Source organism: Solenopsis invicta, chromosome 6 (assembly GCF_016802725.1).
Source record: "Solenopsis invicta isolate M01_SB chromosome 6, UNIL_Sinv_3.0, whole genome shotgun sequence".
Lineage (NCBI taxonomy): Eukaryota > Metazoa > Arthropoda > Insecta > Hymenoptera > Formicidae > Solenopsis > Solenopsis invicta.
The window spans coordinates 22200222-22219768 of record NC_052669.1 but is presented as its reverse complement, the minus strand read 5'-3'; the positions used below and the strand labels follow the sequence as shown (position 1 = coordinate 22219768).

General features: G+C 30.2%; 4 protein-coding genes across 5 annotated transcripts; 2 read left to right on the top strand and 2 right to left on the bottom strand.

The window, feature by feature from the left end:
* LOC105203848 (neuronal acetylcholine receptor subunit alpha-2) lies at positions 1–3222 on the top strand. The gene is made up of 8 exons (XM_011172770.3): positions 1–109; positions 447–625; positions 920–961; positions 1026–1135; positions 1215–1431; positions 1750–1927; positions 2003–2155; positions 2756–3222. Exons 1-8 carry the CDS (start codon positions 64–66, stop codon positions 3109–3111), a joined length of 1281 nt encoding a protein of 426 aa, XP_011171072.1. The 5' UTR covers positions 1–63; the 3' UTR covers positions 3112–3222.
* Positions 3223–3786: 564 nt separating this feature from the next.
* Positions 3787–7335, top strand: LOC105203847 (neuronal acetylcholine receptor subunit alpha-2). The gene is made up of 7 exons (XM_011172769.3): positions 3787–4120; positions 4317–4361; positions 4571–4680; positions 5146–5356; positions 5521–5692; positions 5903–6055; positions 6322–7335. Exons 1-7 carry the CDS (start codon positions 3908–3910, stop codon positions 6678–6680), a joined length of 1263 nt encoding a protein of 420 aa, XP_011171071.1. The 5' UTR covers positions 3787–3907; the 3' UTR covers positions 6681–7335.
* On the bottom strand, positions 6923–10732 carry LOC105203846 (neuralized-like protein 2). 2 transcript variants are annotated; one of them, XM_011172767.3, is made up of 3 exons: positions 9915–10732; positions 7708–8040; positions 6923–7614 (listed from the first exon to the last, which is right to left on the bottom strand). In XM_011172767.3, exons 1-3 carry the CDS (start codon positions 10285–10287, stop codon positions 7493–7495), a joined length of 828 nt encoding a protein of 275 aa, XP_011171069.1. In that variant the 5' UTR covers positions 10288–10732; the 3' UTR covers positions 6923–7492. The 2 variants fall into 2 exon arrangements, with proteins under 2 accessions (XP_011171069.1, XP_011171070.1); XM_011172768.3 differs by having other exon boundaries at positions 6923–7611.
* A 144-nt stretch (positions 10733–10876) lies between these two features.
* Positions 10877–19296, bottom strand: LOC120358118 (hydrocephalus-inducing protein homolog). The gene is made up of 11 exons (XM_039450850.1): positions 18695–19296; positions 18059–18335; positions 17112–17402; positions 16764–16976; positions 16574–16678; positions 16103–16437; positions 15887–15890; positions 14686–14913; positions 14475–14620; positions 12470–12650; positions 10877–11116 (listed from the first exon to the last, which is right to left on the bottom strand). The coding sequence occupies exons 1-11, from the start codon at positions 19207–19209 to the stop codon at positions 10958–10960; spliced, it is 2454 nt and encodes an 817-aa protein (XP_039306784.1). The 5' UTR covers positions 19210–19296; the 3' UTR covers positions 10877–10957.
* Positions 19297–19547: the final 251 nt, after the last annotated feature.

The window sequence follows — 19547 nt, the reverse complement described above, 5'->3', positions numbered from 1 at the left end:
TTGTTACAATATTGTAACAAAGAGATTTAGTTGAACCAGAGCCGTTGGCTCGTTTCGATCAAAATGAGAATACTGCAGATGTTCGGATTTTTCGTAATTTTCTGGCCTGGTACGTGAAGTAATCGTCAAATTAATAATAATAATAATTTTTTATATTATATTTAATTCAACAGTTAAATAAAAGTTAAATCTGCACAGTGTAAAAGTTTAAAAAATACATTAAAAAAAATATATTCTAATAAAAATTAGTATTTTTTAAGTTAAATCGAAAGTTCTCATATGCGTGACATATATGTGATTGAATAAATATCTAAACATCATCTTTGAATTTCATTTAAAAAACGCTATGCATTTTTATTCTAACCCAATATATTAAAGTAATTAATTGGTTAAATGTAATGTAATATTACTTTAAGTATTAATATAAATTTCTATACTTTTTTTAGCATTTAGCGCAAAAGAAGATGATGTTGTAACACGAGGATGCAAAAGTTTGGAAGCTACGACACCGCTGTTGCGCCTTAAAAAGCATCTTTTTTGCGAATATGATTCCACCGTCCGTCCAAGCCATCATAAAACAGCAACTAACGTGACTCTTAGGCTAATGCCGAAAATGATGGAATTCGTAAGTGCATTGATTATACTATCTAGATGATTATAAAGTAGTATATAGTTATAACGTGCTAAACGCGAGTCATATTCTAAATATTTCAAACAAGAGTGATACACTTTTAGCGAGGATTTTACTCAAACAATCATGTTTGTGATAGTTATTCTTGCTATAATTTTTAGTTTTTAATAAGACATTTTTCTAATTAAAATGTCTTAATTAAAAAACTTAACTAACTCCTGACAATACCTTACAACTATTAAATAATATATAACTGTGTGTTAAAAAAACTAATTATTTTATTTACAGAACGAGCAGGGTATATTGACACTTCACAGTTGGATGTCGTATGTGAGTCTAGAATATTTTATTTATCATATCACATTGCTATTTTAATAAAATATTTAATTAACAGTCTTGGATGGATACGTTTCTCACTTGGACACCGAGCGAATATGATGCGATTACTTATATTCACGTGAAAGCTTATGATATTTGGGTGCCCGATCTGTATGTCTACAACTCGTAAGTTAGTTTTGCACCATTATTATTAATCGTGTTACTCGCTGTAAACTACGTGATGTAAGTGCGATTTTTCTTTTAGTGGTGATATGTCGAATGATGAATACCCAACGTTCTACAAGACGGATTGTTTGCTCTTTAGTACGGGTTCTGTCAGTTGTGTGCCGTCTGTAAAATATCTTGCAAAATGCAATCCTGATTATACCTATTGGCCTTACGATCAGCACACATGTAATATCACATTAGGCTCATGGTCGCACACAGGAGAAGAAATTGATGTCACTCTAGAAGAGCCCAAAGTACGTAAATTACTTGATTTGCTCTAAAATTAAAATAATCAATTCTTTTTCATATACTTTTTTCTGAATATTTCTTGTAATGAGAAATGTATTATAAAATTTAATTCATCTCGAGCTAATATGTATTGCAAAATTGTTAGTATTGCAAAATTCCATCTTAAAATTAGAACATTTTTCTTTCTCTTTTAATTGATGATATACGTTAAAAAATATTTTCTATTCTATTACATTTTTTGTTTTATTTATAAATAAATTTATATCTATGTTATGCTAACAAATAAAAATATCTAACTACATATGACTACATTTATTTTACAGATGGATATGACTGGCTATGAGAATAACACAGAGTGGGACTTAAAATTTATAAACGCAGAGAAAGTCGTTATGAAGTATAAATGTTGTCCGAACGATTCGTTTCCCAGAGTCGATTTTACATTTTTATTGACTCGACACCACGACATAAATCATAGATCTTACATCACACCGGCCATCAGTAAGCAATTATTTTGCGAAAGCAGACATAGTAAACTTACAATTAGATTACGATCAATTAGAATGCCTTTTTTAGCTTTGATATTCCTCACCCTAACGGTGCTCTGGTTGGATTCAAGATCAGTTGAACGAATAGCGATCGCGAGTGTAAATTTTATTTGTCACCTACTTTGTATATACGATTTGCATTGGCAACTGCCATACAACGGCGTAAATCCTCCGAACATACGTGAGTATTAAAACCGCAAAGAACATCATAATTACAGACAAAAATATCTTAAATTAAATTTAGCTGAGATATATCAATTGTCTAACTTTGAAATAAAATCTTTTTATACCAACATTATGCAATATATGTATGTTAAATATAGTTTAAATGTTACTAAAAAGGATACGTCATATCTCAGCATTACCAAAAATATAAAAATGTCATAAATTGTTCTATTATTACGTTTCAGTATCTGTATAAAATTTGAGCACAATTTTATTAATGGTTTAAAAATTATTTAATTATTTTACTCTTGATAATTTTTAGGTAAATTGGCGTTTTGCAAATTTGACGAGAAAGTTATATTACAAAGTAAATTAGTTTTTTTTTATATAAATCAATAAATATTCGTGTAAAAATTTGTTTGGATCTATTTACTTACTCTTTTAAAAATTATTCTTTTAAAACCGCAGCAAAATATGCATAATTATTTTCGTTGCATAAGGTATTATAAGCCAAATTTTTCAGGATCAAACTTTCGACATTCACGATTAAAATTTTTTGTTGTTATCACGTAAACTCATGTAATTCATCTATTACAAGTAACTTATATTTCTGCAGTGCTGTTCTATCGCGAGTCATTGGCGTTGGCTACATTCACATTAATTTTGACGGCCTTGTTACGTAAATTGCAAAATATGAGCATGGAGATGCCAAACTGGATTTCTTCCACGACAACGTTTATTTTAAACAATAAGGCTGGTCAATTCTTGGTCCTGAATGATGAGGAGTCCAAAATAGCAGGTGGAGGATTAGTGACTGAAGACAGCTCAGATCTTCCAAAGTCCGGAATGAAAATGAAAGAATCATCCTGGAGACATTTTGCCACTATCATCGAGTGGTTGTCATTCTTCTGCGTGATGCTTACTTATATCATCATCGTAATCATGCTTGTACCTTCAGGAGCTAGAAATTAATTCACTGTACAATTATAACATTTTCTATAATATTCAAAATACTTTTAAGCAATCTGTTTTAATTATCCTTTTGTGGAAGATTAAAATAAATGTTTGCGTTATTTTTATAAATGTACCTTATTTTTTAAAACTTTCCACGTTGAAAACCTCTCCATATACTCTCTTGTACGAGAAATTTATGTCATTTACAATATTTAAATAATTATATTTGTAACTATAAAAATATTAACAAAAATGACATTGAAAAAGGTATTTAAAAAGTAAATATATAATATTGGCTACAAATGCTATAATAATCAATAAAATGTTATTAATATATAAAAAACAAATTTATTTTAAATTTAATTTTTTAATAATTATGTCGTTCTTATCTTTATTATTCTTATCCATTTGCTTAAAAAGTTTTGTTTAACATAAATGTTAAATATTATTATCACAATAACTTCAACAAACTCCAATTTAATTGTTTTTAAAAATTATAAATATTATGTATCAAATATGTAGATTCAAATTAAAAATGAATAAAAAATAGTATAAACAATGAAAAATTTAATAATGTTAAGATAATTTTGTGTTTACATCCGGAAAGTGTGTGTACGTCATTCACGACTTAAAAAAAAAGATAAAACTATTGCTGTTGTAGATAAGAGTTCATTTTTTGAAGGGGCGGTATTCGAGGTCTGCAGTTTTACATTTCACTGGGCGTATGGTTATCGTCGGTTCTGCTCTCACAATCCATTATTAAACGATTCAGTCGTTGTACATCCGTTCATCGTTCACAGTGTAGATATTTAAAATGAACAAAAACGGTATCTTTTTCGTCTTGCTATCTATTTTTCATATTGTTTACACCGATGTAATACTGGATACTTGTAACGAGAACAAATCACCAATGGTGAAATTAAAAAGGTCTCTCCTGTGCGAATATGATTCCAGTGTAAGACCGGTAAAAAATAATAATAATGTAACGGTTGTGAGTTTCTATCTGAAGCCGTACTTCTTTGAGTACGTAAGTATCCGCTAAGTCTTCATTAAAAAGAAATTCGGATCTCTTTTGTACCTTATTATTAACAAAGTTTTTTTATTTTTTTTATCAACTATTCTTTGCAATTTTAACTTTAAATAGACTCAAAAATATACTGTAAAAATACGCCCACAAAAAAAACTAGAAAATTGAATTTGTAATTCTAACATATATTTTTTAGACTCATGAAGATCAAATCTTCACGTTGCATGCGTGGATGTCAATGGTAAGTTTACATCGTATGTATAAATATTATAAATAGTACAGTCACATAACTGACAATGAGTTTAAAAAAAGGGAGTATGTAAGGTACCGATTATTCAGTTATTAATTAAAGGATTATTTTTAAATGCGTTTTTGTTTTAATTATTAATATAATTTACATAGTATATAAACATAATGTTTGAGTTTTAAATTAATATTTTGTTTGGATAGATATGGAACGATTCGCATTTGACATGGGAGCCTTCACAAAACAATAACATTGACTGGATGCCTATATCAAGTTATCAAATTTGGGTGCCTGACATTTTGATACATAACGAGTAAGCTATGTATAATATTGGAGAGTCAAAATGGATTTAATGTTAAAATAAAACAAAGACGTTTATTTATTCAATACACAATTTTTTGAATATCTTATAAGATTTAGAAACGTTTTTGAAATTGACAAACAATCAGACACGAGAATTGGTACGCGCTGATACAAGATTGGTTGTGTGTGTGTATATATAAAACAATTAAAATAGACGATTGATTAGAAATTGAATCGTTTTTCGACGATTTAAAATTTTCAAACTATTTGAACTATTCGCACATCTTTAATAAATATAATCTGTAATTAATTATGTTTTTAATCAAAAATTAAAAATTATTTGCGATTATGAATTCCGACCTAAGACTGATTGTGAAAAAAAATACTTTGTTTAATATCCTTAATCCTTTTCTACACCTAAATTATGGAATGGTGTTAGTTTAAATGGAATTTATTAAATTATTTGTATATTTAGACGAATTGGAGAAAGCACATCGGATTATAGTCGTTCAAAATGTTGGGTCTCACACCAGGGGATTGTAAAATGGTTAACAGCAGCCAAATATTCCTCATCTTGCGTCTCAGATAACACGTGGTGGCCGTACAATATCATGAATTGCACGATACAATTCGGATCGTGGTCACATTCTGATGACGAAGTCAAGCTTTATTCACATCGGAATACGGTATGATTCTTTTATTCTCTATCACAACAGGTTTATGTTTGTCGCTAAATAAGTAACATTTGCGCGATATGAACAAGATAATTTAACTTTTTTAGTAATGCTTTGATAAATTCTTTTTTAATTTTCAATCTGCTAGTTGAATAAACTTACAGTCACTTTTATAGACTACTGTAGAAATAAAAAACGTCGAATGGGATTTAGTGAAACTTTATATGACGAGATGGGAGAATAAATATAAATATAACTCGGGTTCAAGTGTTAAAATGATTTCCTATCATTTTATTCTGAGGAGTAATTGGAGCATCATAAACATTATATACTTATCACCTACTATAGGTACGTATTAATTTTCATTATTATTAAAATATTCTTTTCTCCTTTTTTAAAGTACGATAAAAACTTGCAATCAAATTTTACATTTTGTTAATGTAAGTTTTTCGATAATTTAAATTTAACGCTAATACATGGTAACTTAATTTTCAACGAGTGAATTAATATTCACCTGCTTTGTCTGTTAATTTTGATGTATTTACATAATGTTCACAGTGCTAATGGTGATGACTCTAATGACATTATGGCTAGAACCAAAATCCTATGAACGTATGGTGATTGCTAATATCAATTTTATTTGTCATTTATTGAGTATACAAGACGTGCATTGGGAAATGCCGAGGAGTGGCTTTAACACTCCTAAAATGCGTAAATATTTAATAAAATATAATTTAATAAGATTACGAAAAAGAAACTGCTCGTTTATTTATCTCTTTGAAAGTCTTTGACTTTCGATATTTAATGTCTTGGCAATAATAATATTTCTCAATACAAATTTCTATAAAATTAATCTACCCAATCATATTTAATTTGTAAAGTTTAATAACCGTCAATTTTTTCTAATTTTACTGTATATAACAAAAAGAAACGAAGAAAAAAAAAAGAAAGAAAATCACAAATGTTTTTTATTTCAGTGACTTTTTATGAGGGTTCTCTCGGAATAGCAACGTTCGCTCTTATCCTTACCAGTATCTTGCGATACTTGCAAGAAGTGACTACCGAGCCACCCGTGTGGATTTCAGCTAGCACGACGTCCATTTTGCGCAGCCGAGTTGGTCGGATTCTTCTAGTCAGCATCCTAGATCCGGCCGCGACAGCCAAAATAGAAATAGACGTGGACGACAATACCGACCTCGTGCAATCGAATGGCAAAAGGTCGCCATGGAAATATATTATATTGCTAATAGGATGGTTAGCATTTCTAAGCGCAGTTCTCGCTTATATTATACTGTTAAGCACGTGTTATCCTACAAAGTATACAATGACGTACTAACTTTTTATAAAAAATAGATTTCTTCATATGATATTGTTGAGGATATGTATGATAATTTTCTTGTTAAATGATATGATTATACGTTCAAAAAAATATAATTAGAAAAATATAATATTCATATATGTAAGCATATTGGATATATATTGATATACAGATTGAATCTGATATCAAAAGGATGGTTTTCTCTTTTCTTCTTATAAATACCTTTATTTTGTAAAACAGGTTTGCTTTGGACACTTATATTAATATCGTTCGTTTTTGTTTATTCAATAACAGTGTCAATTGCAACTTAATCCTACATATATCTCATAATAAATAGATAATTCAGGAAATATAGATAGAACGAAAGTAACTGCCCAAAAATATACCTAACATTTATATATGGCGCCGTTATGTTCAATAACTCATTGTCATTTCCGAATGATACTTATATTTAAACTTTCAATACGATCTCGCTGAATTTCACGATTTTACAGCGATCAACATTTCGTTACACTATGTACACATCATGATTTAGCATTTCCACCCCAGAAAAATCTTCAAAATGTACAAGTAAAAAAAGGTCCATTATGAAGATACATTATGTGGTCAACCGTTTCTGTCGTATACAATTCAAAAAGATATGTGTATAGAAACGAATAAATTCACACGAACGCTTCGAGTCGATATATGTCCCGGCAGTCTTCAATAATTAATAGAACATATATTACGCATATACATATCAAACATTGAAGATATCACTGGGAAAGAGATATAGAAATTAACAGGTAATATTTTCTAAACATATATACGAAAACGGAATGAGCAGATTCTCACTGTGACTGATACAAGAGATAGTCCTTCAGTAGTCTCGGTAAAGGGAGCAGATTGACTGCGTTTCTCTTGGTGTATTGCAATATAGCGTCACGGCAAGCACTCTGTAGCGTTGATACTGCTGAAACGTACAGAAACGTACAGAAACGTGTAGAAACCGTGCTGAAAAAAAAGGAAACGAGACTAAGCAAAAGCAAAAGACATAGATGCTCACCCCCATACAGTTGAACTATCCGAACTTGTTTTGTGGTGCCGTAGACATCCACCACTGCTCGCAAGGGTCCCGCTTTATAAGGAATGTCCTTTCCGCATACACCCTGATCCTCACCATTGATAATGAAATGCATCTCTGCTTTATCAGGACAACCAGCTTGTGGCACATACATAATGCCGATACGGCTGCCTGCATCTGTAGGTAGGATGCATTGGGAAGAACCATCTATATTTGGCTTTAGAGCATTGAAGGGGATGACACCGCGCGACGTTTGCACGTTGACTCCATCCGTGATCAGTTTTTTCTCTCTAGCTGGTATTCCTGGTGGTATACCTTTGATAAACAAGTACACGATATTTAGCAAACATATAATATAATAGAAATTTTGAATGCATCTAATGCATAATTATTTTTAGTTTTGCTCTTATTACTTAATACTTTTATAATTTTACTTTTTAACTGTGTTCAGCTGAAAAAGGCTTTTCAACTGTTAAAATTTTTTAATATGGGTTTATATATTTAGATCTAACAGGAATTAAGAAGGTTGATACAATCGTATCAAAAAGTAAATTATTAATTAAAAAAGTAACAATTCTTGAAATTTTAGCATGTATTTGGATTCTATAAGATTATTATTGATTTTAACTGCATAAAATTAAATTAATAAAATGTCTTTAATAATAAGATTAGTTAATAAGATTTTATATATTATTTATATCCTTTTTATTTTGCCATTAAAAATGTCGGAAATGTCTGTACAATTAAACAACTGAAATATTTCTTTCTTTGTCTCTCTCTCTCTTTCAATACTTATTATATATTTCAATGTTTATGTATGAAACCTAGAGATAAACGAGTTAAATATTTGTGAGGATAAATCATATCAAATCAATGTTTGATAACATGTTCAAAGTCGTAATAAATCATATTTAAAATTTTCATGTCAAATCGAATTAAATCTCTTTTATTCGAATACGAATAGAATTCAAATCAAGTTTTCTTATGTTTATATATCACATGCTAATTTAAATCATTACATTATATGCTAATGTAAAGTGTTTGCAATGACATTGCATATTCTTTTTAATAGACAAGAAATTTAATCGTAATTTTAGAAAATAAAAAAAATAATCTGTTGATATGTAAAAATTATGTATATGTAGTATATGTAAAAATTTATAGATACTCTGAATTAATGCAATATTACATTAATAAATATACATATAACATAAATTATAATGTTACTATCAAAGTAATAATACTTTAATAAATTTTATAAAATAACTGACATAGACCTGCCAATCTTATGTTTTATAAAATCACAATACAAATCTATGAAATATTAAAATAAATTTACAAAAATGATTGTCTAACATGTACATAAACTTATGAATAGTTTATAAGATATAGAAATTGTAGAAAAGTTTTGGAAATCAATAAATAATCAAACATGAAAATTTGTATACTTGAACACAAATTTGTCGCGTGAGATAAATACAATTAAAATAGGTGGTTGATTCAAAATTGAATTACCAATGATTCTAAATTTTTGTACTATTCGCACACCTCTATTAGAACTGTACAATAGATTAGTTTTCAATTAATATCTTTGTAACCATTTTTTTTAAGTATTTTTTCAATAATGTTGCTAAATTAATCTTTTATTATATTCTTTAATTCATCAAAAGTCATCTTTAATTTATAAGCATACTATCCTCAACTTTTTAATTGCGTATGAAAAAATTACATGGTGAATGGAGTTAAATTTTTGACAAGACCATAGAAAAAGGTTTGCTGTAATTATTTTTATAATTTTTATGTTGAAACATTTTTAAAAGCAAAGTGACGTTGCATTTGTTATAAGATGCATGTATAGAACTCTTTTTATTTTCTTGGAAACTACACAGTCAATCAATCTGAAATTTTATTAGCTTTGCTTTAAATAATATTCTATATAACTTTAAACAGATTGCAGCGTTTAATTTTTCAGTTATAACTTCTTAAAGGCACAAGAATCAATTGTATTAAAAAATCTCACACAACAGTTACCAAACTGCTTTTTCTGCTGAACAACTTTTGTATCGTAGAGATTTTTGCATCAATACTACAAACATATTGTATGATTTCTAACAAGTTTCCTTTTCAAAGTTAATCACAATATTACATTGATAAATAGAATTTTTATAAGAGTGATAACAAATATTAACCAGTAAGAGAGGTGTATGTGGTTGATAGACCACCGTCAAAATTGTCCCAGATAGTTTGATTCCTAGTTATAGCAAGGATCCATGTATTGCCCAGTCTAACTAGATTAGGCATTGCGTATTGAGGCAGGTTGTTGTTAACCGAAGCCGGATCGATCAGGGTGAGACCAAGCCGCATGTGTCCACTCCATCCTCTCTCCGTCTTCTCAATCTCCACGAGGAAGATCTCCCCTGGTTGTAACGGCTTCTCGCTGAAGGCCACCGAATTGGCAAAGCTCGTGGTGCGCACTGCCACAGTACTGTCCTCGCAGAGGAGGATGTTCTCGCCGTGGATGGGATGGAATCTGGTCACTATCTTCCTAGACTCCTCACTCATGGTGGCGCGACGTAAGACGAAGGTACGCACACCCGAAGAAGATCGCCCGCGTACGATTGCGTTGCATGCATCAGGTGCATGCCTGAGCCTGTCAGATCAAGCGCGAGCCGCTTTTGCGACGTACGGTCATCGGACGGACTAATCGCGCGAGGTCCGCCGGGCTTACCGTGTCAGACTTCCTTGAGAAGGTAATTGTTCCTCGTGGACGGTGCGCTGAAGTTCGCCAGGAAGCGGATTTAAAGTGGAGTAGAGAGTAGCGGCATGAAAATGCTTCCCTTAAGGTTAGGTTCTCGCTGCGTAGCGGTACGCGACGATCGCGCGAATCCGAGGAACACGCCGGTTTCGCGAAACTCACGTGTTGACGCGAGCGGCGGTCCAGCCGGGAACGTCTCCGGACTCTCTCGTGTTTACGAAGCTACGAACCTCCATTACAGAAATTGCGAATCACTATGGCGCACGTTCGGAGCGGAGCGAGGCGCGTGCGCGAGCGACTATGACGGGCGAATATCTAGATACCCTTTGAATGACCTCGCATATAAAACGTATCCAGAAAAGTGCACGTATTTATTCTTTTCGATGATACAATTATCATTTCGTAATCAAGTGTATAAATTTATATTGCGAGTAAAATGCGATAAAGCGTATCTCGTATTGATATGTTATTCATTTATTACTCGTGTACGCCTCTTAAATAATAAATCCAATTGACGTGGGAAACCTTCGGATCTGTGCAATAAACCAGAAGTTTTCCGGTTACTGGATAATTGTCGTCTTCTAGTTCCCCCTTGCCACTTGATGTTTCTTTTAGATGAACAACAATGGGGACCACCTGCAATATTGATTTATATTAATTATATAATAATGAATATAAATGTACTCAAGCAACACAGATTCAAAATACGTTTAATAGACGTTAGAATGTAATTTTAAACGTTTAAGCTGAAAAAAATAAACGTTTAAAATTTGATAATTTTTAAAATTATTTAATAAACATTTAGAAAATCTTTATATTACTTAATAGCTATTTTTTAACAGTTTTCTACTAGTTTAAAATACTGTTTTTATGAGTTACTTTAACAGTTTAATAAACGTTAAATAGTTGTTAAAAATGTTGGACAAACGTTTTTAAAAATTATAAAATTTTATTGGTAGTAATAAATGTTTTTTAAACGTTCATTAAACGTAAATGATTCTTAGACAACGTGTCTTTAACAAACAATAAAGAATTCTGAAAGATATTTTAAAGTTGTCTATTGTTGTTTTCAGATATTTTGTTAACTGAGTTTGCTTGAGTAATCTTATAAATCTTATAAATTATAATATTATTAGGGTTGGGTACATTAATATTTTTTAAGACTAAGATAAAGTTAATGGTTTATAAAAATAATTTAGTTATATTAAAAAGTTATTTATGTTAAGATTAAGTTAATGTAAATTAAATTAAAAGTTAATTTTGAAAATCATGATTTATATTAAATTAGAAATTCGTAATTTATCAAAGTTTTTAAATTTTTTAATCACTCAAAATAATTATAGTACAGATTTTTAATTAATTTTAAAATTTTATTTGTAAATTCTCCACACAGCACAGATCTACTAAAGTTGTCGATAAAACGTTTTATAAATGTTTCTAAAACATCTTTTGTGTACTGTGTGAGTAAATACGAAATAATAAAGAAATATTGTTTTCTGCGTGCAAATTTGTATTTTTTTAAATATTTTTTTTTCTTTAACATGAATAAACTTTTAACTTATTGTTAGAAATAAATTACTTTATGTGTTTTAAGAGCTAATAAAATAAATAAAATAAAAAACAATCTCAATAAGATACATAAAATAAAATGAATAACTTGTTAAAAATTAATTTATTTAGAGGTAATTAAGTTAAGTTAAAATTTTATTAATTTTTTAAATTTATTACTTTAATTTTTAATTTTTTAAACATTTATTTAGATAAACATTATTAACAAATAATCGTATTATAATGATTCATAAATAATTTTATACATTTTATAAGTTACAAAAATATTAATAAACACATTTTTTCCCTTTCGTTTATTATTAAATATTTTGTATAAATTTGTAATACGTGTTAAAATTTTTATTTGAAACATGATTAAATATTTTCAATCTTAGAGATTATTATTCGAGAAAGATAATAGAAAAAATCTTTTAAAATTACTTGTTTTGGTTCAATTGTATTCAACGTCGTTGCTGTGAAAACTTCGGGATCATCCAAGATAAGCTCGAAAGATTTGGTTTCTCTAAACATATTCTTGAATGGTATAGAAACCGGTGTGTTGCCAGTAACTGTATACGGTCCTCGAGGTTTCGGCAGTGAATACATCCCGACGAGAGGAAATCTGTTTATAAATAATTTAATCAAACATGTTCAATGTATATGACTTATAATTATATTCTGTGAATTTAATAAATAATCAGCAGGTTGAAGAATATATAGGATATTTCTTAAAACATTTAGAAAATTATGAAAAAATTATAGATTGTTTTATGCTGCACTTAAAAGTAGTAAAAAAAAAATTGGTGACGATTTTTTTGCTGAATAAAAAATTATTAAAAAAAAATATACATGTGCGCTAATGAAAATATAATTAATAATGAAATAATCAAAGAAATAATGAACAAAATTAATTTTTTTATTCAAATACTTTAAATATTAAAAATAATTTATGTAAAATTTTATTGCGATGCAGAGATCGGTTCTATAAAATAAACAAAATTTATTTATTTATCTACAAAATAACTAAACAGATAATTACAATAAAACTTTTTATTAATTATTTTGAATACTTAAAGTACTTACACAAAAAAATCGAGATTTTTCTTAAATCATGTGAAAAATAATGTAATTTTTAATAACAAACAGAATCAATAAACTATAAAAATATGTTATTAAATAAAAATATAATCTTATTTACATAACTTTAATATGTATATAATTTACTTGAAGTGTTGATATTAAACAAGAAATTTTATTTACTTTGCAAGAACTGTATGTCCAACACATCCTTAATCTTTTGGTATCCAAACCATTTTCAAATGAAGGAAATCAATGAAGAAATCAATGAAGATCAAGCATTTTGTCCTTAATTTTATCTAATCAGTTAACTAAACGTGAAGCAAAGAATTTTTATTATTTAAAAGAATTTATGGAGATCCCCAAAACAAGTTGACTGATTACAATGGCATAGAGATTTAAATGCTTAAAGAATTATGTATTAGGCTACCACAATATTATGTTCAACTCTGTATAAGGTCGTAAAAAATTAAGTGATATTAACTCTTAAGACTCAATCATGGGTATTCGTGTCTATAAAAGTTTCTCAAAATTTCAAAAGTAATTAAATTATACTGCATTTAATTTTTTTCCAAAAAGGAATACAGACATTTTTTCTAGAGACTTGTTTATTAATTAAAAAATCTTTTAACTACTTTAAATAGGTGAAAAAGTGGTCAAAAAGGAGATGATATTGAATCAATAGATATCCCATTTCACATCCTCCATAGTAAAAGTCACAGTAATATCAAGGTGTAAATGTTCACTTTGTCACAGAGTGATTTTGCCATGATATCATTATGTAATTGTGTTACAAATTGCGTAATGATATTACATGGATTTCGTTCTGGTACAAAGCGGACATTGCATATCAGCATGACTTCTGATATCGCTATGATATCACTGTGATTTTTTTGCTATGGGAAATTACCGTTTTTGTACCGTAATTTTTCTGTTATAGAAAATTATTGTTTTCATAATCTAATAAAAAAATAATGTATTGTTTACTATAAATAATCTATATTTCAACTGAATAGAAATTTTTAATATAAATATTAATATCTGAATAATAAAACAAAAGATATAATTTTTGTTCATGTCTTCGTATACGTTTTATACTATTAAGACTTATGTTTATGAATAAGCTAATTCTTTTATAATACTTGTGAGACATAAACATTACATAAATAAAAATAAAAATATTATAAATGGCCTAAAACCTATATTGAATTTTTTCCTGAAAATAATCACGTTTTAAATATTTGTTTTAAACATGTTTAAAACAAGTGCCTGTTTAAATTAATATAGTTATTATTACAGTTAAAACATGTTTTAAACATAAATGTTTTAAGTGTAATAACCCTGGTTAATTGCAAATTATATATCGTACATAAATTCGCCAGCAATCTCGGATGTGGCTGTCAAAGTGGCTGATACGTTGTCGACGTCGCTGGGTTCGTAAGTTACGTCGAATGTTGCGCTGCTCATCGGTGACACTTCGATGTTCTTTGGAATTGTAAAGCATTCGTTATTCACCTAGAACAAAAAAGAAATTTTCCCGATAGTTGTGGCAAGGAAAGGAAGAAACGTCTTATGCTTACCTTGATGGCGAACACTGCGGTCTTCTGAGCGTGATTGCTTATGGTCAGTGAGAATGTAGTGGAACCGCCGAGCACCGCGACGACGCGCGTCGTTTTCTCCGCGGATGCTGGCATCGCTTGCAATCGCAGCTCATAGGGAAACAGTCCGAGCTCCTCGCAGTTTACGTGCAAGCTTACAGTGCTTTCCTCGGCGGGGTGTAAAGGATAATACTTGATGCCGATGGTTTCCTGTCGCATTCACGACAATCTTTATTAGTATTGTTCTTCATTAGTTTCTCTTTAGCTGATTAAAGTTTATTTATAGATTGCGGATACAATCTCTTAATATTTAATTCTTTGCGGTCTGAATTGAATTTGACACAATGCAATGTAGTAGCCTATCACCTTCATGAGTCTTCCAGAATATAAATTTACATATGATAATCAGCAAACTATAGCGTAACATTTTCGGAATCCTTCATTAATTCCACGAGAGACAAAAATTTCTTGATTTATACTTGATCAATCGATTAGATAAAATTAAGGACAAAATATTTCATCTTCGCTCATTTGTTAGAAATATTTTAAACCGCAAAGGATTAGTATTTTAATATACCCTCGGAAAACAGTATTTGAGTAATTTTTTACACGAAGAGAATTTTCTCTCAGAATTTATTTTCAAACTTATAGTCGTAAGGCAATATGATTTTCGAAGAATTTTCATACATTTTTAATCAAATTTGATAAAGTTTTGATAGAATTTAACGAAACTATTATGCAATACACAATAATTTGATTAAATTTAAATTAAGAAAGTTACACCTGTTGAAAGTGGATTTTACATTATAGTAATCAATAATAATTTTTTCTTAGGTAAATTTATAAACATTTATAAGTTTCCCTGTTTCCTAAAGTGATTGTAGCGTAGAGAGTTGTGCGTCTGCTTTCTGTGCTGAAAACCCAGTTTTAAATTAGATTGCTCAGAAGCTGTTTCAGATTGTTCTGACTTTTATTCGATTGCTATTCTCGAAAGACAATGGTAAATCATCGAGAGTATTTTGCCACGACGACTCGCGGCGTTTAGACTGTCGGTCCCGTATATCTGTGTAAATTTGTAGAAAGTGCATACAGAAATACGCTAAAAAGGGTCACCGTACTTTAACAAGAGTTAAAAATTGGAAAGGAGAGACAAGTTCTCCTAAATTGTGCGCTGCATGTTTACCGGACTTTAAAACACAGTTGATATAGTAGAAGCAGAAAATATGATATCACGAAATTCAGTTGCTAATCAATTTAATAATTTTGATATCAATACGTTTTTTTACGTTTCTCTCCTATCTCAAAAAATGTAAAGAATTATATAGTTGCAAAAAATATTATCTTGGTTAGGATAATTTAATTAAATTTTACTAAAGTTGTAATAAAATTCTTTGAAGACTATGTTGTTCCATGGTCACTATAATTTTGAGCAAAAGTCATAAGAGAAAATCTCTTCCGTGCAACTTTCAATGCATTATTGGTCAAAATCCGAAGACTAACGTAGCATAAGGGTGCCACGAATTTGGGTACGTCGAGAATTGTGATGTAGGGATGTTGACATTTTGCCGTGTATGTTACGCGCTGTTCCTTAAGTGGATTATCGAGTCTTAAAGTATAGTACACCGGAGATCGGACTGTAGTGATCAACTTGATCGATTCAATCTCTTGTGGTCTTGTAATATCATAGTGGAGTTCGTAAAATTGATACTCGCCCTCTTCATTAGTGAACGTTACCTTTGCACACGCATAGTTCTAATTATTTTGCGAAATATAATTTTACACAACAAAAGCACGCATAAAGCTTTCTTCTATCTGTACATCACTAAAGTTCATTAAAAAATTAATTTTTGTTGCGTTTTCCAAATATTACCTTAAAATTATACTTTGATTTTTTATAGGAGTGAAATTCTACGCGATAATCTCGCTGACCATTCGCTGGCACGTCTATTTTACTGTTGCCAGCAAAAGTGAACACCTTGATGCCCTAAAAAAGATAAATTAGAAAGAAAAATGTTATACTTATTTCACGATGTTCTAAGTCTATTTGAAAATGTTTAAACCTCGACGGGCTTGTTGTCATTCATATTTTCAAGTTTACATTCGAATCGTTGCCGAGTACTCAACCAATTGTAGACAGGTAACAATTCGATATACTTTGTCTTCGCTGGGAATTGACGTGTAATCCTTTCGAGAGCTTGCGGAGGTAGACTCAGCCCTCGAAGACAATATACCAAAGGCGCTTTATCATCCGGCAGCTTTAGAAGCAACGTACCCTGAGATAGTTTACGGAAATATTACGTTTGTTCATCACTTGTTGCTTTTACGTAGAATTGTAAAGCTATTCCGCGTTACTGCGGAATCGCATGATTGTTTCATGAATATATTAGTCAAGTTTTCTTTTTAATTACTTCGTGAGGATTGCTGTCGCTGTTCATGACTAAAGGGGCATAAGTGACAGTGCAGGCAACAGATTTTTTCGAAGGAACGTGCAAAACTTCGTCGACGAAGAAGTAATCGCCGGTAACCTCGGGTTTCAATTTCCAAGGGGTCGCGGTGTCGTTTTCGATGTTTAGGGACCTCATTATTTTCTCGCGGACACGACACGAGAAGAGCAGAGTGTCAACCGGGTCGGGTAGCTTGCAGCTAGCTCCGGTAATTCTTACTCCGAGATTCTCATATTTTTCAATTTCAAGTATTGCCTAAGGACAAAAATGAACTTTTTTGTTTCCGAGGATTATATCTCTTATAAAACTAATTTTTTGTAAGATTCTACAAATTATATTTTGTATATTATGTATACAATTTTTTATATTATTACACGCTTTTATAAAGATTAATATTAAATTTAATATAAATTAAAGAGGGAAAGTTTTTTTTGTATTAAAAGCTTCTTTCAAAATAACAATTACTATCATTTTATGTTTACTAAAACTAATATTAAAATAATTAAACAGGCATTACATGATATATAATAATATATATAACCGACAAAAATCAATATAGATAGGCGCTTATGTAGAAATTTATAGTTGCAAAAAGTATGACAAGTAAAGTAATTTGACAAAAAAAATAAAAATTAATGCTGAAGAAGGACAAGTACGTCCAAAACTTTCTGCTAATTTTGTCTTGACTGCAAGAATAAAATAAATGATAATTCACAAAACCAAAAAGTAGCTTGTTCACAGCCTTAAATTACTCATTGTTTTATTAATACAAGCGTTAAAGGATTGATGTTAAAATAATTATTAAAATAACTTATTAGAATATAGTAAAGCCTCGAGAAATACTTGGGCACGTATGGGAGAGTCCCATTCCAAAGTTTTGAGGGGAAAAGTTACTTCGGAAAGTTAAATACAATGTAGAAATATAGCGAGAGTACTGTGTTGCGTAATAAACCGCTTTTGTGTTTGACGTATACGGAAGGTATGAGACTCTCGTCGAAGATCAAGTATTTGTGCACAGGTACAATATAAGGGTAGGAGTTGTATACGCTCACATTGCCCTCGATCAAACTGTCGTGCCGAGTAGGTCGGAAACTGACAACGAAGTTGACGTCCATGCCAGAAGAGCAGTAGCCAGTTGCAGGAGCGATACTAAAATCTTCAGGTAATTTCAACGTATTCCACTTGAATCTGAAGATCGACAGTTTATACATCATCATGCGCGATTATTAATAAATACATAACATCTCTATCTTATATTAAATTAATGAAAATTACATACAAAATCAATATTTATAGAATATACGAATACATGAATAGAATTTTTTCATAAAATTTGTTTCAAAAATTATGACAAGACATTATATCTCGAAGAATTTTACCTAATTTTTTCTTAGATATTTATAATATACTTTAATACAATAAAATATAAAGTAGATTTGATTATTTTTATTACATTGTACAATGAAATTTCAATAATTTTAAAATGTGTTGAAAATGTGAGCTTACGATTCTTTATCCTTTTAAATATAATAGTTAATGACACCAACCTGGCACCAATATCTCCTGTGTTCGATAGTACTACTTTCGCCTCGCTAAGACAACCTTGAACAACGATACCAAAAGGAATATAAGTTCTGTTCAAACAGAACTCTGCGCCTATACAGCTTCCGCGTAAAATAAATAACGGCTGGATCGTGGAATTGGTTTGGAACGCTACTTTAGCCATAAAAGGACGCATTCTGCGCATAGATTTGTACTTTATGACAACATTTGCGATTTTTCCTGGTTGAAGTATGATCGATTCTGTTGGTTCGATGTCCAAAACTTCGGACAGATCGGGCTCGATCGTCTGCAGAGTCATGTCAAGTGTATGCGAACGTTTCGTTTCAGAGATCGATGCTCGAGTGCGATCAATTTTGGAGTTATCTTGATCGTTTTTCCCCGAATAAATTTGAATTCGTTCACGAAATCGATCGTAGCCAGGCAATTTTTTCATAAGATCGAACTTTAACTCGAGCGCAGCACGTCCCTCGTTGATCACTGGCACCTTTCTGATCGTCATTTTGTTAATCGGTAGATTACCAAGATCCACTGATTTGTCGCGCGGATTTACTAAACGAACCTGCCGTAACAGGATACGAAATCGAGATTAATTCTGCAAATATAAAACTTATTTAAATAATTAAATTTTCGTCAGTGCAATGATCTTAAATATTTAACAAATTGTTAGCATAAATTATAAATTAGATTTATTTTTAATGCTTTCACGGGGAGAATTTTTCGTTATTTTATTGCAAAATTTGCGACAAATTTTAACATACCTACGTAGTCATAAACTCGGGACAATTTGGCAATCTATTAAGTGTTATAAGCAACAGGAATTTTTAAAATATGTACAAA

Excerpts from the sequence above, each read along its gene's own strand:
- LOC105203846 (XM_011172767.3), bottom strand. The coding sequence starts at position 10,287 with ATGAGTGAGGAGTCTAGGAAGATAGTGACCAGATTCCATCCCATCCAC. Across the intron at positions 8,041-9,914 it reads CACATACACCTCTCTTACTG|GTATACCACCAGGAATACCA; the intron begins GTTAATATTTGT and ends TGTTTATCAAAG. Across the intron at positions 7,615-7,707 it reads GATAGTTCAACTGTATGGGG|CAGTATCAACGCTACAGAGT; the intron begins GTGAGCATCTAT and ends TGTACGTTTCAG.
- LOC105203847 (XM_011172769.3), top strand. The coding sequence starts at position 3,908 with ATGAACAAAAACGGTATCTTTTTCGTCTTGCTATCTATTTTTCATATT. Across the intron at positions 5,693-5,902 it reads ATACTTATCACCTACTATAG|TGCTAATGGTGATGACTCTA; the intron begins GTACGTATTAAT and ends TAATGTTCACAG. Across the intron at positions 6,056-6,321 it reads CTTTAACACTCCTAAAATGC|TGACTTTTTATGAGGGTTCT; the intron begins GTAAATATTTAA and ends TTTTTATTTCAG.
- LOC120358118 (XM_039450850.1), bottom strand. The coding sequence starts at position 19,209 with ATGACGATCAGAAAGGTGCCAGTGATCAACGAGGGACGTGCTGCGCTC. Across the intron at positions 18,336-18,694 it reads ACAGGAGATATTGGTGCCAG|ATTCAAGTGGAATACGTTGA; the intron begins GTTGGTGTCATT and ends GTCGATCTTCAG. Across the intron at positions 16,438-16,573 it reads AATCAAAGTATAATTTTAAG|GTAACGTTCACTAATGAAGA; the intron begins GTAATATTTGGA and ends GCGTGTGCAAAG.
- LOC105203848 (XM_011172770.3), top strand. The coding sequence starts at position 64 with ATGAGAATACTGCAGATGTTCGGATTTTTCGTAATTTTCTGGCCTG. Across the intron at positions 962-1,025 it reads TTCACAGTTGGATGTCGTAT|TCTTGGATGGATACGTTTCT; the intron begins GTGAGTCTAGAA and ends TTTAATTAACAG. Across the intron at positions 1,928-2,002 it reads TTACATCACACCGGCCATCA|CTTTGATATTCCTCACCCTA; the intron begins GTAAGCAATTAT and ends TGCCTTTTTTAG.